General features: G+C 41.5%; 1 protein-coding gene across 1 annotated transcript in view; it reads right to left on the minus strand.

Annotated features, from left to right (window-relative positions):
- Positions 1–15,379: 15,379 nt before the first annotated feature.
- Positions 15,380–25,014, minus strand: part of ELP3 (elongator acetyltransferase complex subunit 3) — a 109,423-nt gene continuing 99,788 nt past the window's right edge. The window contains exon 15 of the mRNA XM_059372634.1: positions 15,380–19,384. Within this exon, the coding sequence (XP_059228617.1) occupies positions 19,308–19,384 (77 nt within the window). The 3' untranslated portion in view covers positions 15,380–19,307. The remainder of the gene's footprint in view (positions 19,385–25,014) is intronic.

A 25,014-nucleotide genomic window follows, 5' to 3' on the forward strand; every position in this document is an offset into this window, starting at 1 on the left:
CTTTGGGTAATCATAAATTTGATCTCTTTTTCTATGACTTTGGTTTTTTCTTTCCTTTAAGAGTCCACATATAAATGAGATTATATAGTACTTGTCTTTCTCTGACTTATTTCACTTAGGATAATGCCCTTAAGATCCATTCACATTGTTACAAATGGCAGGATTTCCTTCTTTATTATGGATGAATAATACTGCATTGTGTACAGATATATACACACACACACATATATACAGACACCCCCCCCCCAACTTCTTTATTCATTCATCCATTGAAGGGAATTTAGGTTGTTTCCATGTCTTGGCTATGGTAAGCGATGCTGCTGTGAACATGGAGGTGGTGCAGATATCTTTTTGACGAAGTGCTTTCATTTCCTTAAGATATATTCCCATAAGTGGAATCACTGGAACATATGGCAGTTCTGTTTTTAATATTTGAGAAACCTCCATACTCCTTTTCATAGCGGCTGCAGCAGTTTAAATTCCCATCAACAGTGCACAAGGGTTCCTTTTTTTTCCACCCATATCTTTAGTAGCATTTGTTTTCTCTCTCTTTTTTTTTTTTTAATTAATTTATTTGACACACAGCACAAACAGGGGGAGCAGCAGAGGGAGAGGGAGAAGCATGCTCCCTGCTGAGCAGGGAGCCTTATGTGGGGCTCCATCCCAGGATGCTAGCTAGGATCATGACCCAAGCTGAAGGCAGACACTTAATCAACTGAGCCACTCAGGTGCCCCTTCTCTTGTCTTTTTGATGATTCTAATAGGCACGAGGTAATATTTCATTGTGGTTTTGATTTGCATTTCTCTAATGATTAGCCATGCTGAGCATCTTTTTCTGTACCTGTTGGCCATTTGTGTATTTTCCTTGGAAAAACATCTACTTAGGTCTGTTGCCCATTTCTAAATTGGATTATTGTTTGCTTTTTACTATTGAGTTGTATGAGATCTTTATGTATTTTGGATATTAACCCCTTATCAGATATATCATTTGCAAATATTTCTTTCCCATTCCATAGGTTGTCTTTATTTTATTGATCATTTCTTTTGCTGTGCACAACTTTTTAGTTTGATATAGTCCCATTTGTTTATCTTTTATTTTGTCACTTGTGCATTAAGGTGTCATATCTCAAAAATCACTGCCTAGACCCAAGTCATAGAGCTATTATTCCCTATGTTTTCTTGTAGGAGTTTTCTGACTTCTGGTCTTACGTTTAAATCTTTAAGCCATTTCAAGTTATTTTTTGTGAGTGATGCAAGTTAAGGGTCTAGTTTTATTCTTTTACAAACGAATATCCAATTTTTCCAGCACCATCGAAGAGACTTTCTTTTTTGCATTGAGTGTTCTTGGCATCCTTGTCAAATATTACTTGACTATATGGTTTATTTCTGGACTTCTAATTCTGTTCCATTTGTCAATGTGTCTGTTTTTAATGCCAGAACCATACTGTTAAAGGCTTATAATATTGCTCAAAATCACAAAGTATGGTGACTCCCACTTGGTTTATCTTTCTTAGGATTGACAGGTATTTGTGGTCTTTTGCGATTGTTTTTTCTACTTTCATAAAAATGCCATTGGAATCTTGATAAGGATTGTATTGAATCTATAGGTGGCTTTAGATAACATGGACATTTTAATAATAATTCTTCTGATACATGAATATAAAATACCTTTCCTGTTTGTCTTTGATTTCTTTCATCAGTTTCTTGTAGTTTTCAATCTGCAGATCTTTCACCCGCTTGGTTAAATTTATTCCTAAGTATTTTATTGCTTTTGATGCTATTGTAAATATAAATTGTAAATGGAATGTTTTTTAAAGTTTCTTTTTCTGATGATATATTGTATATAGAAATGCTAATGATTTTATATGTTAATTTTGTAACCTGCAACTTTACTGAATTCATTGATCACAGCTAACTGTTTTTTGGAGTCTTTTTGGATTTTCTATATATAATCATGTCGCTAGAGATGATTTTACTTCTTTCTTTCCAGTTCTGTTGGCTTTTTTTTCCATATCTGATTCACCATTGAACATGTATTTCTATATTTACCATTGAATATAATGTTGGCCGTGGAATTGTCATATATGGCCTTGTTGAGATATGTTCCTTTCATACCTAATTTGTTGGTTTTTTATTATGAATATTTTGTCAAAATATTTTTCTGCATCTATAGAGATGATCATACCACTTTTTTCTTTCATTTTATTGTTATGTATCACATTGGTTAGATTGTGTATGTTGTGCCATCCTTGCATCCCTGGGATAAATCCTACTTGATCATGGTGAATAATCCTCTTAATGTGATGCTAAATTTGGTTTGCTTTAATATCTTATAGAGATTTTAAAATTTATATTCATCAGGGATATGGGCCTATAGTTTTCTTTCTGATAGGGTCCTTTTCTGACTTTTTTCTTGGGTAATTCTGAGACACATAAAATGCATTGCAGACAGTTCTCTTTTCTTCATTTTTTTGGAAAAGTTGGAGAAGGATTGGTGTTGACTTTTCTTTAAACGTTTGGTAAAATTCAATGAAACCATTTGGTCTTGGGATTTTCATGGCTGGGAAATTTTTGATTGATTACTGATTCAATCTTCTTACTAGTAATTGGTCTGTCCAGATTTTCTATTTCTTTCCACTTTGCTCTTGGTAGGTTGTATGTTTCTAAGAATTTTTCCATTTCTACTATATTGTTCAGTTTGCTGGCATACAGTTTTTCCTGGTAGTCTTGATGATGCTTTGTATTTTGTGGTATCAGTTTTAAGTCTTCTTTTTCACTTACAATTTTATTTGGGTCCTCTTTCTTTTTTCCTTGGTTAGTCTAGCTCAAAGTTTGTCAATTTTGTTTATCTTTTCAAGGAACCAACCAACTTTAACTTTTAAGGAACCAAGTTTTGTTAATTTTATTATTGTTTTCCTGTTCTCCTTTCATTTATTTATGCTCTAATCTTTTAGTTTCTTTTGTTCTGCAAATTTGAGGCTCAGTTTTCTTTTCTTTTTCTAATTCTTTAAGACAGAGATTTAAGTTGTTTTTTTGAGAATTTTCTCATTTTTTAAGCTTTTCATTTTAACTACACCTAGTTAACATACAGTGTTATATTAGTTTCAAGTGTGCAATATGGTGATTCAGCAATTCCATACACCACCAGGTGCTCATCGCTGACAAGTGCACTCACTAATCCTATCATCTACTTAAGCTATGAGCCCACCCCCCTCTCTTCTGGTAACCATCAGTTTGTTCTCTATAATTAAGAGTCTGTTTCTGGGTTTGTCTCTCTCTCTCTCTCTTTTTCTCCCTTTATTCATTTGTTTTGTTTCTTAACTTCCACATGTGAGTGAAATTATATGGTATTTATCCTTCTCTGAAAGACTTATTTTTGCTTACCATTATACTTTTTAGCTCCATCCATGTCTTTGGAAAAGGCAAGATTTCATTCCTTTTTATGGCTGAATAGTATTCCATTGTATAGTTATATAGGATGTCTTCTTTACCCTTTCATCAACCAACGGACAAAGGCTGCACCCATATCTTATCATCAGAAATATTGGCCTATTCTCTTTTTCTATGGTTTTGGTATCAGGGTAATGCTGACCTCATGAAATGAATTTGGAAGTTTCCCTTTCTTTCCTGTTTTTTGGAATAGTTGGAAAAGAAGGATATTACCTCTTCTTTAAATGTTTGTTAGAATTCATCTGTGAAACCATCTGGTCCTGGACTTTTGTTTTTTGGGGAATGTTTTGATTACTGATTTAATTTCTTTGCTGGTTATCAGTCTGTTCAAACTTTCCATTTCTTCCTTTTTCAATTTTGGTGGGTCATATGTTTCTAGGAACTTATCCATTACTTCTAGGCTGTCCAATTTGTTAACATATAGTTTTTCACAGTATTTCTTATAATTTGTATTTCTGTGGTATTGGTTGTTATTTCTTCTCTCTGATTTGTGATTTTATTTATTTGAGCCCTCTTTTTTTTCTTGATTAAGTCCACTTAAAGGGTTCTCAATTTCATTGATTTTTTTTTTTAAGTACCAGCTCCTGGTTTCATTGATTTGTTTATTGTTTTGATTATATTTTGTTTTTTAGTTTCTATATAATTTATTTCTGCTGTAATCTTTATTATTTTATTCCTTCTACTGGTTTTATTTTGTTTGTCATTCTTTTTCTAGCTCCTTCAGTTGTAAGGTTTAGTTGTTTATTAGATTTTTCTTGCTTCTTGATGTAGGCTTGTATTATTATAAACTTCCCTCTTGGAACCACTTTTGCTGCTTCCCAAAGATTTTGGACCATTTGTTGTTTAGTAGCATGCTATTTAACCTTCATGTATTTGTGGTCTTTCCAGATTTTTTTCTTATGGTTGATTTCTAGTTTCATGATGTTGTGGTAAGAAAAGCTGCATGACATGACTTCTATCATCTTGAGTTTGTTGAGGCTTGTTTTGTGACCAAATACAAGACTTATTCTGAACAGTGTTTTGTGTGCCTCTAAAAATAATGTGTATTCTGCTATTTTAGGATGGAATGTTCTGCATGTATCTGTTAAATCCATCTGGTCCAGTTTGTCCTCCAAAGCCATTGTTTTCTTGTTGATTTTCTGTTTGAATGATCTGTCTATTGATGTAAGTGGGGTTTTAAAGTCTCTTACTATCATTGTATTATTATTGATTAGCTCCATTATGTTTATAATTAATTGTTTTATGTATTTGGGTGTTCCTTTGTTGGGTGCATAAATATTTACAAATGTATATTCTTGTTGGGTTGTCCCTTTTATTGTTACACAGTGTTCTTCTTTGTCTCTTGTTACAGTCTTTATTTTAAAGTTTATTTTGTCCAATAGAAATATTGCTATACAGATTAGATTTTCTTTTGATACCCATTTGTATGATAGATGTTTCTTTATCTCCTCACTTTCAATCTCCAGGTCTTTAGATCTAAAATGAGTCTCTTGTAGGTGGTGTATAGGTGGGTCTTGTTTTTTTGTTGTTGTTGTTGTTGTTTATTTTATTTTTTTATCCATTCTGTCACCCCATGCCTTGTGATTGGAACAGTTAGTCCATTTACATTCAAAGTCATTATTTATAGATACATATTTATTGCCATTTTATTCCTTTTGTGGTTGTTTCTGGAGTTTTTCTCTGATGCTTTCTTGTCTTGCTTTCTTTCATGGTTTGCTGGTTTTCTTTTGTGATATATTGGGATTCCTTTCTTTTTATTCTTTGCATATTAGTGGTTTTTGATTTGTGGTTACCATTATGTTTGTATATAACATCTTCCTCATATAGTAGTCTATATTAACTTAATGGTCATGTAAGTTTCAACTCATTCTTTTCCCCTTTCTTCCCCATATTTTAGGTATATGGTGTCATTTTTTGCCTCCTTTTATTTTGTGGATTACTTGATTGTGGATTACCTGATGTTTTTAATACAAAAATATTCATTCATAACTGCTTTTGTGCTTCCTGTTTTCATACTGTCACTTTTGTTCTTTCCACTTAAAAAGTCCCCTCTAATATTTCTTGCAGGGCTGGTTTGGTGATCACAAACTCTTTTAGTTTTTGTCTGTCCAAGAAATGTTTTCTCTCTCTTCCCTTCTATTCTGAATAGTAAGCCTACTAGATAGAATAATCTTGACTGCAGATTTTCCCCATTCAGCACTTTGAATATGCCGTTCTCTTCTGGCTTGGAAAGTTTCTGCTGAAAAACCTGCCAATAGTCTTTTGGGGTTACTCACATATTTTACTGTCCTCTGTTGTCTGGTTGAATTACAGTGTATCTTGGTGTGACTCTACTTTTGATTTTGTTGGGGGTTCTCTATGCTTCCTGGATCTGGATATCCATTTCCTTACCCAGCTTAGGGAAGTTTTCAGCTAGTGTCTCTTCAAATAATTTTTCTGCCCCCTTTGTCTTTCTTCTTCTGGAATTCCTATAATAATAATGTCATTAAGTTTGATAGAGTCACGGTGTTCCCTATTCTAGTTTTGCATAATCCTGTTTTCTCTGTTTTGTTCAGCTTGATTATTTTTCATTACTCTATATTCTAGGTCATTAATTTATTCCTCTGCTTCTTTTTGCCTGCTGTTCTTTGCATCAGGGATGTTTCTAACGAAGTTCATTATACTCTTTGTTTCCAAATGGTTCTTTTTTATCTCTCTGTTAAGGGTTTCATGATGTCTTCCATTCTTTTCTCAAGTCTAGTGAATATCCTTATGACCATTGCTTTAAATACTCCATCAGGCTTGTTACTTATGACTGTTTTGTTAAGATATCTGGTTGTAACCTTGTCCTGTTCTTTCATTTGTAATAAATTTCTTTGTCTTCTTATTTTCTCTAAGTCTGTGTGCCTGTTTCTCTGTGTTATGAAAGTCAGCCATGTCTCTTGTTCCTGATAATGGCCTTATGAAGAAGAGTTCCTGTAGTGCCCTACAGTTTAGTATCCCCTATTCACCAGGGTCTGACACTTCTGTCAGTGTCTTCAGTATGTTCTTTGTGTGCTCTACTGTTGTGTTCTGGCCACTCAATCCTTCAGGTAAGAGGTCTGTAGAGCCCGTCTTTGTTGTGGGCAGCATGGTTATCCCTAGCCTCATTGTGGCATGTTTTAACTAGATCTCTGATCTAGGTAACTAGGTGCTCTGATCTGCTTGTGAAATGAGACCTGTCACCACCACTACCAGAACCGAGCATCCCCACTATTCATGGGTTGGGAAGAATGGTGTTTGCAGGGTTTTGGGCTGGTCTTCTGGGATGGAGCCAAGACTGAGGCAAGTGGGACTGGGCATGGCAGTTTCACTGGAATAGAGGGGGGCAGAGCTTTGTGTAAGCAAATGAGGTAGCAAGTGTGGGCACTGTGCTGGTTCTTGAAGGTGCCCTGTGCTTATGCTGAGGGACATGATGGGAGGAGAAATGACTTTGGTCAGTTCCTTTGTTCCCATTGGGATTTCTCCATGAATGCTGGCCTCTCTGAGATGAAAAAATAACCTCCTTCAGATTGATGTCTTCATGCTGATTGTCCAGGGACTATTCTATTTGCCCTGCCTTCTCTTTAAGAGAAGCCCTAATGCTCCCCTGGCTCTATCCAAGCCATCTCTGCTAACCTTTAAGACTTCATGCTTTAAGACCTGCTGGTTGCAGTACTCCTGAAATTCACCCTCTCTTGCTTTTCAAGCCAATTGCTATGGGATTTGTTTTCCCTGTGTGCTAGTCTGTCTCTCACCCTTCTCTAGGACTGTGGCTCTCTCCCCACTGCAGCAGCTATAATCCATTTCTCTCCCAAACTGCATCTCCATACTTCCTACCTTCTTCAAGGCCACCTCTTCTCTATCTTTAGCTCTGGAGTTTGTTCTGCCAGTCTTAAGGTTTGTTTTGGGGGTATTTAGGATGATTTGATGGTTATCTAGTTGTATTTGTGGAATGAGGCGAGCCTAGGGTCCTCCTACCCTGCTGCCACCTTCCTCTCCATCCTTCTCATTTCTTAATGTGTTTTTTAGTAGAAGTTTCCCTCTTAGAACTGCTTTTGCTGCATCTCATACATTTTGGTATGGTGTGTTTCCATTTTTGTTTGTCTCAAAGTACTTTTTAATTTCCTCTCTAATTCTCTATTTGATCCATTTGTTTAGAAAATTTTCTAATTTTTATCATTCATGTTTGCTTTCCAGTTTTCCTCCTGGTATTGATTTCTAGTCCCATACCATTTTTGTGAGAGAAGATATTTGGCATGATTTCAGTCTTCCTAAATTTGCTAAGATCTTTTTGTGTCCTAACTTATGGTCTATCCCAGAAAATATTCCATGTGTACTTAAGAAGAATGTGTATTCTGCTGTTGTCAGAATGTTCGGCATATGTCAGATCCATTGGGGTCTATAGTTTTGTTGCTTATTGTTTGGATGATTGCTGAGAGTGGGGTATAAATGTCCTCAATTATTATTACATTATTCTTTATCCTTTAGCTTTGTTAGTTTTTATTTTGTATAAATATAAATTTATATGTATGTGTGAAATATATACATCTATATACATATTTGCTTGATACATATTTTTCAATTCCTTCATTCTATGTGTGTCTTTGAGGCTAGACTGAGGCTATTCTGTGGAGCATACCCCTGGAAATTGTTTTTAAAATCCTTTAGCTCTTTTATGTCTTTTTATTGGAGAATTTAATCCATTTACATTTAAAGTAATTATAGATAAGGATACACTATTGTCATTTTATTGTGTACTGGATGTTTGGTAGACTTGTTCCTTGTTTTTAATCCTGTTGTGGTTTGTGTGTGTGTGTGTGTGTGTGTGTGTGTGTGTGTTTTAATGTCTTTTGGTATTAATCTGCTTTTACTTCTTTATCATATTCTTGTATGTAATTACTACAGGTTTTTCCTTTGTGGTTACCATGAGGCTTACATAAAATATTTTGAAATTATAACAGCCTATTTTGAACAGACTACAAACTTCAACAGTATTCCCAAACCTTATAATTTTCTCCTCCCCTTCACATTTTATTTTATTGATGTTACAGTTTATATATCCTTATATTGTATAACCAATTATTATAGTTGTGGTTATTTTCACATTTGTCTTTTTTTAACTTTTAAACTATTTATAAGTGAATTATGCACCACCATTAGCATATTATAGAATCTAACTTATATTTACCATTACCAGTGAGTTTTATGCTACCATTTAATGTTTTTATGATGTTAATTAACATCATTTTACGTCAAGTTAGAGACCTCCCTTTAGCTTTTATTATAAGGCAAGACTAGCAGTGATGAACTCCCTCAGCTTTTGTTTGGGAAAGTCTTTATGTCCTCTTCATTTCTGAAGGATGGTTTTGCCAGGTGTTGAATTCTTAGCTAGCAGTTTTTGTCTTTCAATATTTTGAATATCTCATCCTATTCTTTTACTGGCCTGAAAAGTTTCTATTAAGAAATCTGCCAATAATCTTGGAGGGCTTCTGTTATACATAGCTTCTCTCTTTTCTCTTGCTGTTTTAAGAAACCTGTGTGTTTGGGGGCAACTGGGTGGCTCAGTGGATTAAGCCTCTGCCTTTGGCTCAGGTCATGATCCCAGGGTCCTGGGATCGAGCCCCGCATCGGGCTCTCTGCACGGCGGGGAGCCTGCTTCCTCCTCTCTCTCTCCCTGCCTCTCTGTCTACTTGTGATCTCTCTCTCTGTCAAATAAATAAATAAAAATCTTAAAAAAAAAAAAAAGAAATCTGTGTGTTTGACTTTTGACAGTCAACTACAGTAATTGTTGTTGTAGCCCTATTCAGGTTCAACCTGTTTGTGGTCTTTTGAGTTTCATGGATTTGATGTCCATTTCTCTCTCCAGGTTTGGGAAGTTTTCGGCCATTATTGCTTTCAATTGCTTTGTCTCTTTCTTTTGATTGTGTACCATAAATCCCATAGGTTTTCTTCAGTCTTTTCCCATTCTTTTTTCCTTTTTCTCCTCTGTCTGGATAATTTCAAATGTCCTGTGTTCTAGGTCACTGATTCTTCTGCATGGCCAAATCTACTTTTGAAGCTGTCTATTGAATTCTTCACTTTAGTCATTGTATTTTTAGTTCTAGATTAAAAAAAAAAATTTCTTTGATGGTTTCTACTTCTTTGCTGAACTTTCTTAAAAAATATTTTATTTATTTGAAAGAGAGTGAGCAAGCCAGAGAGAGTGAGCGAGCGAGAGAGCGCATGAGCAGGAGAAGGGGAGAGGCAGATTCCCCTTCTGAGCAGGGAGCCCAATTTGGCTCTTGGTCCCAGGATTCGGGGATCACAACCTGAGCTGAAATCACTTAACCAATGGAACTACCCAGGTGTCCCCTGTTGAACTTATTTTTAGTGCATTGCTCCCAAATTTAGTTGTGTGTTTTGGTAGTCAATAAGCTTAAGATAATTATTCTGAATTCTTTGACAGTTCATAGATCTCTTTTTTCTTAGGGTCAGTTATTGGAGATTTACTAGTTTCCTTTGGCTGTGTCATGTTTTCTTGTTTTTAAATAATTTTTGTTTACTTACATTTGTGTCTATACATTTGGGTAAGTGGTCTTTTCCAGACTTTACAGGTTTCCTTTGGCAGAGATAGTTACTTACCAGTTAGCTCAGTTTGGGTTTCTGGGTGTGTGTGCTGGTAACTTTCTTGGGCAGGTGGAGCTTGCTAAACAGGGTTCTATTTTGGGGGGTGAGGCCAAAGCCTAACCTCTGAGGTTGGGGGATGTATCACTAGCTTAGAACATTTGGATAAGACTGCTGGCTTGGTTCCCTGCTCAAGCAGTACTGTAGGATGAGATCTGTGGCTGCCTGTGTTCTGTAGTAAGGCTCACTAGATGGTTCAGATTGGGTACTATAGTCAGAAGTAAGTAGAACTATGAATTTGCTTCCTTGCTCTGGCAGTGAAGCAGAGATATGCCCCAGAGCCCACATGGCTTACTGTGTAGCAAGACTATGTCCCGAATTTCCTTGCCAGCTGGGGCCACTGGTTTTGTTTCTGCAAATGGGGAAAGCCATAGGGTACTTTGTTGAAGTGTCTCTCTCAGCAGGGCCATTAGTGGGCAATGCAGCTTCCCAGATGCTCTGGTTAGGATCTTAAAGTGGGCTCAAGGCTGCACCTAACAATATGTGGAGATACAAATTAGTTTCCCTGTGCAGGCAGAGTAGCCAATCAGCTCCAAGACCAACAAGGCTCTTTGTCTGTTGCACTGGCCAACCTATGCCCCAAGTGTCCTGGCCAAATAGTGTCACTGGCTTTGCTCTGCAGATGATCAGTTCTGCGTGTTACACTCTCTGCTAGAGTGTTGCTGGGATACACAGCTTCCTGGTGTTTTTGTCAGGCTTTCTGGTCAGGAGGGTCCAGAAGCTATACTCAGCAGTGAGCTGGGCTATGTCTCAGCTTCCCTGCCTGGACAAAGCTGAGGAACCCTCCAAGCCTGGCAAGACTCTTTGTGGTCTCAACTCAAACCAACCGGCTCCCCTAAGTTCTTTGGCCAAATGGTGTCACTGGCTTTGCTCTGCAGATCAGCTCTGCCTTCCATTCTCTCTGCTCATCTTCAGCATGTTGGGCCATGCAGCTTCCCAGTGTTCCTGATCTGACTTTCTGGTCAGGAGGGTCCAGGAGCTATACTCAGCAATGGATTGGGCTATAACTCAGCTTCCCTGTCTGGGTGAAGGCAGACCAGGCTCCAAGCCCAGCAAAACTCTGTTTGAGGACCCGAATTAGGTAGACCTAGAATGTGCCAAGTTCTCTGGCCAGACTATGCCATCTTGGCTCTGCAAATGAACAAAGCAGCTGCAGCATTGGTACTACTACTAGGGTGCTGCGATAGGAACTGGGTCACGATCCTATTGCTAGTTGTTGTGAGCTCCTCCCCCTTCTCCATCACAATCTGATTCTTAGTGGTTGAACCCCTCATTTTCCCCTGTAATCCCGATAGGGCTCCCAGGAAGCCACCCACATTGCTGGGGGAGCTGGATGTCCACCATAGGCTTTCTTTTCTCACTGGAGGTACCATAGGCTCAGGGCAGACCTCTTGGTGCAGTGCTGTTCCAGCCTGGGTGAGGGGCAGTACAATCCACATGGGCCACTCCCTTTACCCTTCTAGTGCTGTCTGTCTTGGTCTCTTGTGGTTTGGGGGAATGCTTCAGCCTCATCCCCATGTTCTAGAATTCTCAGTGGTGTCTTGCCTATGAACAATTGTCAGCTGTTCTCCTTGTGAGGGGGAGCAAGTCAGAACAACCTACTTCACCATCTTGTTGATGTCACTCTCCCCTGTTTTCTCCTTATAAGGACACTAATACTATTAGGTCAAGGTTCCACCCTTGGGACCTCACTTTGCCATTATTACCTCTTTAAAAGTTTTATCTCCAGGGCGCCTGGGTGGCTCAGTGGGTTAAGCCGCTGCCTTCGGCTCAGGCCATGATCTCAGGGTTCTGGGATCGAGTCCCGCATTGGGCTCTCTGCTCAGCAGGGGACCTGCTTCCTCCTCTCTCTCTCTGCTTGCCTCTCTGCCTACTTGTGATCTCTCTCTGTCAAATAAATAAATAAATAATCTTTAAAAAAAAAAAAAAGAAAAGTTTTATCTCCAAATATTGTTACATTGGGATTTGAGGCTTCAGTACATGAGTTGGTGGGGAGGGATACAAACATACAGTATGTGGCTCTGGGGCTTACTGATCTTGCTATCTGGGTTGTTTTTTTGAGGAACTCCAAATGACAGCCTTTTTGGTCTTTCCTCTGGGGTTTGTTAGAGTCTCCGGAAGAGCCTTTCAATTTCTGGCCTGCAGGGAAAATTTTAGCTGCCAAAATTCTGAAAATTGACTTGGGGAAGAGGACTGGAACTTTTAGTACTCACTATTTGGTGTGCGTGGGTTCCCTTAATCATCCTGTTTTCAATTACATTACACCAGCCTTCAACTTTGTCTACGGTTGGTTCTCTTTCAAAGATCCTGTTTGACCCTCTTCAGAAAATAACCCCCCAGGCTATTGCTGAGGTGGGAACAGAGCATCTGCTGAATGGAGGGAGCTGGCATAGGGACCCAAGGACCTACTTGCTGTCAGATGACTCCCACTATCAGTCCTCCTCACTTTGGCCTCTTCCCTTCCTCTCCAGTGTTTGCTGCTGTCCGTTCTTGTGGCTTTTGGTTTCTGTGGTATGAGCTGTATTCGCTGTGAACTTTCTCCATTGCTCATTTCAACTGCTAAGTGAGTTACTATTTACCTTCCAAAAATCTTACCACTTTTGCCTCTTCTACTCTTCCCGTGGTATGGATTTTTAAAAATCCCCTTTAGTCTGTGTTTGTGAGCTTTGGTGGGAACCAAACTAGATCTGTGTGCTCAGTCTTCCATTTTAACCCAGAAGCGTCCATTCTTTTCTGTAGCAGTAGCTTTCAGAGTTAGTTTCAGTTCTCTAATTAAATAGATTGATTACTTACTGCCGGTTCTTTCATTCCATATTGCCCCTTGTCCGAAGTTCTTTATTTGGATGTACTTTTTGGCTGCATTTCTTCATCAAGTTGTTTTTTAAGGAAGAGTTTACTGGCAGTTGTGCCAAGAGGTAGCTTGGGGTAGGTGGAGTGAAGGCAGACAGTGGCTGCTAGGCTAAAGTAGCTTTAAAAAAAATCCTTTTCTAACCCAATTGCCAGCCCGAAGCCGCCGCCCTTTCTAAAGATTTATTTATTTGTTTTAGAGAGAGAGAGAGAGAGAGAGAGAGAGAGAAAGCATGGGGGTGGAGGAGGGGCAGAGGGAGAGAGAGAATCTCAAGCAGGCTCCCTGCCAATCATGGAGCCTGATGCTGGCCTCGGTCTCATGACCCTGATATCACAACCTGAGCTGAAATCAAGTCGGAAGCTCAACCGACTGAGCCAGCCAGGCACCCCTGAAGCCCTTTGTTTTAGAACTTCTAGAGCTACCACTCCTCCTAGGTTTTAGAGTCCTTAGATCTTTGCTGGTTTGTGAATGCCAAACTGTTGCCTTTATGTTCAGCTCTTCACTTCCTAGTTTTGTGGCCTTGGTTAACTCACTTCACTGTTTGGGACCTTGGTTTCTAGTGTGTAAAATGGAGGCCATCATTCCTCAGAAGGTTGTTGGGAGAGGCAATACCAGGACTGTCTGTTCAACAGGTACTACTTTCCTTTCTCTGCCGCCCCCCACCAACCCCTGCTTTCCAAGCCTTCCTTCCTCAGATGGACATAAACCATCCTTTGCCTGTTGCCTTAGCACCCCAAAAACGTAGTGGTCTGAGACCCCGGTTCTTGGAAAGCTTGACAACAGGTGGAAACGAGACTTGATCCCAGGCAGCTCAAAGCAGACTGGCTTTTCCTAGAGGTTCAGGTGTGGAGCCCTTCGCTACCTGCCCTGGCTGGGACTGCAGGAACTGTCATCTTCCTCATCTTGTAGCTGCTAGCCTCACAGATAAGATCATCCCTGAGACAAGAGGATAACCTTCACTGCAGCGCTTTAGCTGGCAAAAGCTCTGACTCAAAACAGTAATTTCCATCAGGGGAGAAAAGATAAGGTTTGGTCACTTCTAATCTCCACGAGAGGATGTTCACGCTCCAGTGTCTTTCTGCAAACAGGCTGCTTGACATTTCTCATCATGGGGCTTGCTCACAATCAGCTGTGCTGCTGCTTTCTGAGTGAAAAAGGGCGAGTGCGAGACAGGTTTGCTCCTTCCCCCTGCTCCTGTCAGATGGTTGTGAATGTGGGACTGAGGGACTTGGGGGCAGACAGGGAAGAGACCTGCCACGGATGGATGAATGAATGCTTGTAGAGAAAAGGCGTAAAGAAGCACATCTCAGTGTTGAATACACTTACGTGTGCTGCTCCCATGCTTCATTCAGGATTCTAGCTCTTGTGACAATGAGAATGTAAGACATGTAAGACAATATAAGATATGAAAGACTGGCTTAAACTGTGGCATCTGTGACAACAGAATAGAAGTTGTAGGTATATTAATTATAGGTAGTTATTAAAAAGGATTCAGCGGATCTATGTGTAGCGACACGGAAAGAGGTTTACTTTTGTTGCATTACAAAGTCATGTGCACAGCACGAGCATTTTATGTGGGGCTGCTCATGTGTGTGCGGGAGACGGATGGAGGCTGTTTGTCGGTGTTTACCGTGGTTGTCTCTGACGGTGGGATCTCAGGGGACTTTGGGCTTTTCTGTTTCAATTAGTTACAGTGGACATATATAATTTTTAGAACCACAAGCTATGTTCACTTAAAGAAAAAGCCTCTCTGCTTTGCATTCTTTCTTGATGACCTCATTGACTTCTGTTATGTGCAGTTTTCGCAACTGGCACAATGACAGGATTTTCCTCACAGGTTGGTTGGTAGGAGGATGAAATAACATGAAAGCACAGCCTCGTTGCTCCGTTGAACCTGCTGACTGAAACAACTTTAAACACAGGTGGGCTGAAAGTTTTTTTCCCCTTACAACAGGAAACATGGTGGGTAGAAGAGGGCGAGAGAGGCCGAGTCACTGACTTGTGTTCGAACCCTCAATCCGTTGAGCCGCAGACCTGGGCTGCCATGCTGGGCGGTGTGGGCACTTTTCTTATTCCCTTGCGTGTGACCCAGACACTATGGGATGGCCACCGACTGGAGCTGCGCAGTGTGGTGGCCCGGCCTGGGACTGAAGGCCCAGAGGTGAGGACACCAGGCAGTGTGGTCCTTTGTCACGTGGGGGAGTGTGGCATTCCCCTTTGGGTGAGGACTGCCTCATCAGGCGTGGGAAGGGCCCAAGGCAGGGCCCAGCCCTGTGGGGCTCAGCAGATCCTAGCTCCTTCCCTTGAGGGAGTTTTCCAGATGGACCACGAGGGTATTCTAGGCTTGTGAAGAGATGCAAGAGCAATCATACATGTTCGGACATAAAAAAGCAGCCAGTTTGTTATTTCTTTCTTTTTTTTTTTTTTAAATTTTATTTATTTATTTGATAGAGAGAGATCACAAGTAGACAGAGAGGCAGGCAGAGAGAAGGGAGAAGCAGGCCCCCCGCCGAGCAGAGAGCCCGATGCGGGGCTCGATCCCAGGACCCTGAGACCACGACCTGAGCTGAAGGCAGAGGCCCAACCTACTGAGCCACCCAGGTGCCCCCAGTTTGTTATTTCTAATGGGCATGAGTTTGACTGTCGATGTTAAAATCAGTTTCTTTGAAGAGTCTGTAAACTTAGTTCTTGAAACAGCCTGCCCAGAATGAAACACAAATGCATTGCTGGCATACACAGAAGTGTGGCACTATGCCGCTCCCCAACTCCCTCGGAGGGTCTCCCTGAACGCACAGCCACCAGCACACACGGGGGGACTGGAGGCCATACTGGTACTGGACAACATCCTGGGAAGCTCTCAGAATTACAGTGATATTTTAATTTTATATTTTTTGGAGATTTTATTTACTTATCTGAGAGAGAGTGTGAGAGAGCATGAGCAGAGTAGAGGGGCAGAGAGAAGGGAGAAGCAGTGTCCTGCTGAGCAGGGAACCAGATGTGGGGCTCCATCCCAGGACCCGGAGATCAGGACCTGAGCGGAAAGCAGAGGCTTAACCCACTGGCTTAACCCCCCAGGCGTCCCTACAGTGCTATTTTAAAATGCTTTTTGCTGCTTCAATCTCAGCGAGTCTCTTGTCCCTCCAGGCATGGATCTGAGAGTTTGCAACCCTAGACTTAGATGAATAAGCTAGAAGGACCAACTAGAGGATGGGACAAAAGGTCTCAGAGCACCAGAGGTATTATTTTCCTGACTGGCTTCTAGCAAAATTTAGAGATTCTAGCAAAAAGCCACATTTTATTGCCAACAGATATGAAACTCCCTTTTTAAAATGGGCCAAAGACTACACTTTGTTAGATGTAATAACGCCTAGTACTGGCAGTGTTTTATGTTGAACAGACCGTGTACTAAGAGCCTCACATACATGAGCTTATTTAATTCGCACAACTACCGCAGGAGGGAGTGACTGTCATCTTTGGGAACTTGCTGAGAAGCAGAGGAAGTTTACGTGCCCGAGGTCACGCTCCTGTCGAGAAGTCCATTCACTAGAGTAACAACTGTTTATATATGAGAATGTCATGGTTATGCGTTGTTTCTCCAGTATGACCACATCTGATCCTCGCACTTGCCCAAGGAGCTGGGTGTTTATCTCCCATTAGAACAGGGATCGTAGGGGTGCCTGGCTGGCCCAGTTAAGTGATTGACTCTTGATTTCGGCTCAGGTTGTGATCTCGTCATGAGATCGAGCCCCACACTGGGCTCTGTGCTTGGCACAGAGTCTGCTTAAAACTTGTTCTCCCTCTCCCCTGCCCCCAACACTCTCTCTCTCAAGTAAGTAAATAAATCTTTAAATGCAGCTCAAAAGGTGAAGGGGGCATCCCCAGAGCCTCAGGGTTTTCAGAATCAAGGTCTTGAGCTCTTTCTTAAACTCAGGGGTTTGTAAGTTCTTTATGAACAAATTGTGCTTTCGATTAGATGATAATCTCTAAAACAGGTATACCCACATACCTTTGGAAATAGAAATTTGCAATCTGAAGCTATTTTCCTAGAACAGGTTTTAGTTCTTAAGTTGTACTTTTAAGTTATTCCTTTGGGTCAGTAGAAATCTTTCCATTAAAGGGATCTGATCCATTCTCAACTTTAAGAAACCATATCTTTACCAGGCTCCTTCACTTGGTGATAACCTATTTTTAAAATCTATTTTCTACTCAGATTTCAGTCTGTTTTTGATATGGCTTAATACCCAGGGGAGTTAACAAGGGGAACTAAAAGCAGAGCTATTTGACTAGGCTTGAGGTGGTTACTAAGGTATGTTCAATATGGATCAGAAACACAAGCTTTAAAGCTTCCGTGCTGAGGCTGGCAGGTCCTGCCCGGCTGACCCTTCTCAAGAAGCAGCCCGTGGGACCGAGGGGTACGTTTTTGAGAGGGCCAGGCTGTGGAGGCGCCGAGCACCACACTCGCCAGGAAAAGCCTTGGGCAGTCAGAAGAGCAGCTGAAGCCTCTCCTGGCAGGAGAGGCCGCAAGAGTTCTGCCTGCTCTCCCTCTAACCCTCGTAGCTTTAAAAGTTCTGCAGCTTTTACACAAGCTTAGGAGACTCACTCCAAGGAAGGCTGAGGATGAGCTAGAAAGCAAGCTATTTTCCTGTGCCTGAGATGAAAACCCAGATGGGACACTGGCTGACAGCCACCAGAAATGGGCACGTTCTTAGGGAATTTCGTCTTAAAATCTTGCTCTGAGTTATTACTTTAAAATAAGCCTTTTTACAATTTTATAAGGGACCAGTTTGTACATTACACGTGTGGATCCCTTTAGGGCAGCAGGACACTGAGGACGAGCAACTGGAGGCACAGAAGCTCTTGTGGAAGCTGCGGCCACACTGCAGGCAGAGGCAAGGCTGGGCCAGTGTGCTCTCCATTCCCTTGCCCCCCGTTACGTGTACTAACAGCTAGTGCAGTGTACGCACCGTGAGTTTAACAATTTCAATTTTGGAGGAAAAACAAGCAAAAGTGAGAAGTAGCTAGATTACACAGTGCGCCCCTGAGAACACCCAGGTTAAGCGCTGTGTGGCTGCCAAATGAAACAGTACGTGGCACCCAGAGGAAGTCAGCGGCGTCACGAATTCACAGCAAATGTCACTATGTGTGTAACAGGGAAAGGAGAAACACCTTGTATGATTCCTCTCTGTAGGCTGAAGATTTTATTTTTCGAACCTTTCAGGGGAATTAATTCCATTTACTAAACCTTTGTAAAATGCCACAGAAGCTGAGGGCAGAGGGGTAAGCCATGCTCTGAAGAACTGGCCATCTCCAGGCAGAGTCTCCCTCAAAGATCACCTGGAAGTTACAAAGAGGCAGTTCTAGAATATGAACCTTTGAAAAAACCAGTCTTTTCCCTATTTTTAGATTTGGGCTTGTTTCCCACATTTTTGCTTTCAAGGGCATGTAACTCTTACCTTTCTTCTGTTAAAGCAAACCGAAACCCATCTTAAAGAATTATGGTGCAGGAAATGGCTTCTGTGGAAGCGCATCTGGACTCAGAGCCACTCCTGCCCAGGCAGGGCGGCTCAGACTCTCCCTGCTCAGGACAGACAACAGGGGAAGCCACTTCTGGGGAGAAGTGGTGCCCTCGCTGCTTTGTAGGGGTCAAGAGAGTACAGACAAGACAAATTGTGAAACAAAGGTTGTCTATAACGGCCCATTGCAGATGGCAGACTCCCAAGTGAGGAAGGCTGGTTTCAGGCTGGAAACACCAACTGACAACTTCAGTTCCTCTCTCCCCATCACACTGTTCTTTCAAATATCAGCACAGGAATCAGAGTGATTTCCATTAAAACAAAAGCTCATTTTCTTGTGCCGGAATTTATATCAAATAAAAGGACAGAGATCAAAGTCAAACAGTTTTCCCATGTTCCAATCCTTCTGTCCTTACAGGACATAAATAACCTACTCCTAAGTTTATTCCTTGAATGACAATAGCTAGCTTTATTTCACGAATGCTGGTGTCCAAATGAGTTACTTTGCTTTCGTCACTGTGCATGAGTCAAGGCAAGTCAACTGGAGGCTTCATGCAGACTTTAGGAACTGGATATGTGACTTGAGAAGATGCAGAGGAGGGCGAACGGGAGCTCTGAGCACCGAAGCTCGGTGGGCTTGGTCAGCAGACACCCAGCCTGGCCCTGCGAGCAGATTCCAGTCTCCGCAGCTGTAGGATGAGGGAGAAGCTCCTTGCCAGGGAGACAGGCTGGGTCCATTTGTTTAGCTCAGCCTCTCTGCTGAGTATTCAAAATATCTTGAATTTTTATTTTCTGCCGGGAGGAGACTGCATCAAGGTGAGCTGGTGTGGCCATTACTTTAGTGTCTTTACCATGTATGGACCTTGTAATCTGTAGCCAATCTTTCTGTAATAATTCCTGGTGCCGACCCCTGTGAAGCAGCAGAAAACTGAAGTTAAGAAAAGTCTACAAAGTCTAACTTTCGTAAAACCCTCAAAAGCCAGCAAACTCCCCCCTCACAGCTGCCCTCTTCCACTCATTCACAGACCAAATTCCAGTCCAGACTGAATCTTACCTTAACAAGTTTGGAACATTTTTATTATTTTGAATTCAAGCTGTATTAAAACACAGAAACTGTATTTCAGAGCCTCGCGTGTTGCAATCCTGAGGACACCTCCCTGTGAGAGGAGGTGGATCTGTGTGAGAAATGTCCACACTCTCAATGGAGCCAAACAGCAGTAGCGTTTCCAGGAAGCTGTGAGAAGAGTCGTGGGAAACGGGGTCTGCACGGAATGCCCGGAGGAAAAGGGCCCGGAAGGAAGAGCTGCACTTTAGTGTCTGTGCCAGCCTCCGCAGCGTGAGTGACAATTTCAGCAAAATATTGGTCACATTAAATCAATGCTACTCAATTTGCACTTTACTAAAGTTTTGTTTGTCTTAACTGGCATATTTACTTTCATGTATGAGCAGTGTAAGTACGAGGAGTTCATACCAGTTTTAAGTTTGCACGCATTTAAACAACGTAGCTGATTTAAGTCAGTACTAAAGATCCAGGAACTTAGTTTCTTTAGAGAAACACTATCCTAAGTGGTGTTCCTAAAGTAAAAACAGTCTTACACATAAGACGCTGAGCTCCTAAGAGGATAGAGCACAGTAACTCAGGCAGTATCTCCAGGGGTGGTTAAGAGGATGGACTTTGGATCAGTCCGCTATGGGTCTGAGACCTAGACCTGTCATTGTATAGGTCTGTGGCCTGCGCCACTTACTTAACTTCCCTATTATTTGATCATCTGTAATAACATACTTAAGTTTTAAGGGTGTCAAGTATTAAACGAGACTGTCTATGAAATGTGATTAGTTCAGAGTCTGAAAAAGGCCGATTCCTCAGAAACACTGGCTGCTGTTGTTACTCTTTTAAAAGTTTTTTGTGAACTGGTAACTGCTTATATTTCTAGCTTCATCTCTTGCTACAACTCTCTCCCTAACATTATGCGCTTCAGCCTTGGTGAATCTAAAATTTTTCCAGGCTCTCTGCATGTCTGGCTCTTTCTCTTGCTACCAGGTCTCTTTGCTTATGCTGTTCCCCCTACCAAATTAGTTGAACCTGAGGAGGGGGGTAATGCAAACTTCCATTTATAGGTCACACAGGTAACAAGCTGGACTTGCAATGGGCATCTGAAGTAAAGACATTCTTGCAGGCTTGAGCCCTTAGCCCGTGGGATCTGATGCTAACTCCAGGGAGACAGTGTTGGAATGGAGTTGAATTACAGCTGGTATTGCAGAATTGCTTGATGTGTGGAAAACTGCTGCCTCTGGTGTCGGTAATGTAAGTATTCACAGAGCACTGTGTGCAATGTGAGTGAAAACAACAACATGTGTCTTTATGGTGCTTTGCCGCCCACGGCTCTCCCCACCCCCCGGTTGACTATGTGCTGCTTGCCTCCCTGTGTGATGGAAGTTCTATTTACCTTGTTGATCAAGTGTATTTCTAGTGCAGAGGCCTGTGCCTGGAATCAAATAATTGTTAGCTCTTTCAAGTCTAGCTTAGTTCTTTAGTCCAAACATTTGCTATTTAGAAATAGGCCTTCCCACCATGTTTTGTTTCCCATCCCCTTCAAAATTTTTCAAGTGTTTAGAAAATGGAACTAAAGCTGGCATGACAAAAGTCACAAAACTGACCCGTGAGAACAGGTCACTGGAGACTTTCCCCTTGAAATCAAGGATTACTAATACTCCATCTCGCATAATTGTACCGTGTCTCTGTTCTAATCATTACTTCTGTTCAACACTGTGACTTAGGGTAGAGCAAGGGGAAAACAAAAACACTGCACAGGTCAGGTGGCAGCTCAGACCCCCAGAGGTACACAACCTCTTCTAAAGTTCTGTATCTGTAAGCATATCCTATAACCTAGCAATTCTGCTCCTGAGTGAAAAGAGAAATGAATGCTTACATCCAACAAAAGATATAATTTATAATATCCAAACAGGAAATATCCCAAATATCTATCAACAGAATGGATAAACTGTATTTTCACATAACAGAATACTAAACAGCATTGAAAAAGGAACTTTCTCTGTAAGAACATGGATGAACCTCACAGACCTAATGTATATGAAAGAAACCAGATATAAAAGGTTAACATCAGTTCACCTGTTAACACAATGTTCAGACAGAGGCAAAACTAATTTTATCGTCCTAGAGGTCAGAGTACTGGTTTCATATGGAAGACAGTATGGACTGAATGAGGGAACAAAGTCTTTCTGGAGTGCTGAAAATGTTCTAAATCTAGTAGCTACATCGGAACATGTAGCTAAATGTAAAAATTAAGTGGTGTGCTTCCAGTCAGAATGGCTAAAATTAACAAGTCAGGAAATGACAGATGCTGGTGAGGATGCAGAAAAAGGGGAACCCTCCTACACTGCTGGTGGGAATGCAAGCTGGTGCAGCCACTCTAGAAAAGAGCATGGAGGTTCCTCAAAAAGCTGAAAACAGAGCTACCTTACAACCCAGAAATTGCACTACTGGGTATTTACCCTAAAAGATACAAATGTAGTGATCCAAAGGGACACGTGCACCTGAATGTTTATAGCAGCAATGTCCACAATAGCCAAACTATGGAAAGAACCTAGATGTCCATCAACAGATGAATGGATAAAGAAGATGTGGTATATATATATACAATGGAATACTATGCAGCCATCAAAAGAAAGGAAATCTTGCCATTTGTGACGACATGGATGGAACTAGAGGGTATTATGCTTAGCGAAATAAGTCAATCGAAGAAAGACAACTATCATATGATCTCCCTGATATGAGAAAATGGAGATGCAATGTGGGGGATTTGGAGGGTAGGAAAAGAAAAAAATGAAACAAGATGGGCTTGGGAGGGAGACAAACCATAAGAGACTCTTAATGTCACAAAACAAACTGAGAGTGGCCGGGGGGAGGGAGGTAGGAAGAGAGTGGTGGGGTTATGGACATTGGGGAGGGTATGTGCTATGGTGAGTGCTGTGAAGTGTGTAAACCTGGCGATTCATAGACCTGTACCCCTGGGGCTAATAATACATTATATGTTTATAAAAAAAAATAAAAAAAATTAAAATTAAAAAAATTAAGTGGTGTGCTTAACACGTATACGTATCTCAATTAAAAAAATAAAGCTTCAGAGGGACACTCCATTTAATAGATGTTTCAATGTATTTTTTTTTTTTTAAGGATTTTTACTTATTTATTTGACAGATCACAAGTAGTCAGAGAGGCAGGCAGAGAGAGAGAGGAGGAAACAGACTCCCCGCTGAGCAGAGAGCCCGATGTGGGGCTCGGTCCTAGGACCCTGAGACCATGACCTGAGCCGAAGGCAGAGGCTTTAACCCACTGAGCCACCCAGGCGCCCCTGTTTCAATGTATTTTGAGAGATCAATTTGTCTAGAGAATTCAGTAAAATAAGGTAGAAGGAATAGGATGAGCGGCCCACTTCACACTGAACCGCCCACTTGGACAAACCACCAGGAGACTCTTGCACATACATCCACTATCCACAAAGAAGCAAGAAATCATAGCCCCTCTTTCTATGCTAGCTTCATCCCTTCCTTACCGCCCTGTTGTTTTGGTAATCATGCTGTGCTTTATTTTACTTGCATGTCTAGCTCCCCTCCCAGAATGTAAGCTCTTTAAAGTCCATGACTTCCATCATTAGGGCTTAATAAGCGCCTGGCATATCATGAACATGCAATGAATGCTTACAGATATACTGTACTGTATTCACAGTTATTATGTGGTATACATACAGAGAACTGTGCTCCTGGGGGATGTCTTTAAAAAAAGAAAAAGAAAAAACTGCCACTGTGTTGTTAGGTGCCCAGTCAGTGGGAATGACTCAATGTAAAAGGCATTAAGGGCAGGACTTCTTCGTCAAGTTACAAATTTTCCACCTTGTTATGTTAAAGATTAAGAGTCTGTTTTTCAATTTATACTATTATATCTAATAAAACTGCCCCCAATTTTTAAAGAAATATTTGTTTTTTTATATATTCTAATTTCACAAAGCAGATGCCATTTTCCATGGACTTAATCCACTATGAAGAATTTCAGATATATAAAAGTAAAAATGATAGTATATTGAACCTCCACATACCCATTACCCAGCTCCTTCAACAATTATCAGTTCATCCGCCAGATTGTTAATGCTTCCAGCTTTCTACTCAGAGGAAGTCACATAATACATCTGTTTCCTTCCAGTTTTGCTCAGCTTTGTCACTGGAGACATAGTTTAATTGCCTTCTTTCAAATAAAGATGATGATATTTTCTTCACCATCAATTTCCAGACTGAAGATGTCCTGTTGATCAGTGGACTTTACTTCCTGAGACATGCTACAACCCGTATCTATCCACCACAACCAGCAGCAGAGGTGACACAGAAGCCGCTCCCAGACAGGACTAGCCAGGCCTCGGATAACTGCAAAAGTTCCTCACCTTGAGGGTGTCCAGATTTCCTAAGCACGTTGCTGAGAAGAACAGGTCTACAGGGGCACAATGAAGCCTTCCTCAGTCGTGACTCCCAGTGAGCATACAGACTCCCTGAGCTCTCCCTTTCTGCCTGTATACAGGGCACACACCCTAGAAATCATTACCAGCTTGAGAAGACACATTTAGGCTTTGTGCTTTTTTGAAGGAAAGGTATACTTTCAAGCTCCTTTCTTTGTTTTCAGTAACATGCAGTAGCACTGAGATGGAAAATCTACTTCTGGAGGCTCTGAGAACTTTTTTTTTTTTAAAGATTTTATTTATTTATTTGACAGAGAGAGATCACAAGTAGGCAGAGAGGCAGGCAGAAAGAGAGAGAGGAGGAAGCAGGCTCCCTGCTGAGCAGAGAGCCCGATGCGGGACTCGATCCCAGGACCCTGAGATCATGACCTGAGCCGAAGGCAGCGGCTTAACCCACTGAGCCACCCAGGCGCCCGAAGGCTCTGAGAACTTTTAAGAATTTGGGGGAGAGAAGTCTGACCTCCACTGGGTATTAACCAACTAAGCAAAAATACTCCCCATTTGTATTTCTATGTGCCGCCCCCCCCCCCTTTCTACAATCTGCAGAACAGACTGCCAAAAGCATTAGTGCTCTTAGCCAGCTTGAAGGAGAACACACCATCACCCAGACTGGGTGCAGGTCACACCTGCTCCCATCCCCACTCCGTGCTGAGCAGGGCTCTAAACAGTCCTGTCACAGTAACTTTCCTCTTGTTATTCGGCCAACAACAAGCAATTACGTGTCACAACTGACGTCAGCCAGCCTCCCAGACTGACGTCGGCAGGCTGTGTCACAGGCCTCAGCGTTAAAGCTGCTCCTGCCCTTGAGGAGAGATGCAGTGGGCTGTGCATGTAACTGAGTTCTTGGGTCTGCAAAGCCTTGGGCTGGGGAACGAGCAGGACTTGCACAGACACACAGCAGCCCTCAGGGTGCCCTATGGCCAGTTGTCAGCAGAGCAGTCAGGATGGGGAGTAGTGGGGGTGGGCCAAATGCCTGCTTCCTTTCATCCTCCAAGTTCTGTAACCCACAACCAGA

Source organism: Mustela nigripes, chromosome 1 (genome assembly GCF_022355385.1).
Source record: "Mustela nigripes isolate SB6536 chromosome 1, MUSNIG.SB6536, whole genome shotgun sequence".
Lineage (NCBI taxonomy): Eukaryota > Metazoa > Chordata > Mammalia > Carnivora > Mustelidae > Mustela > Mustela nigripes.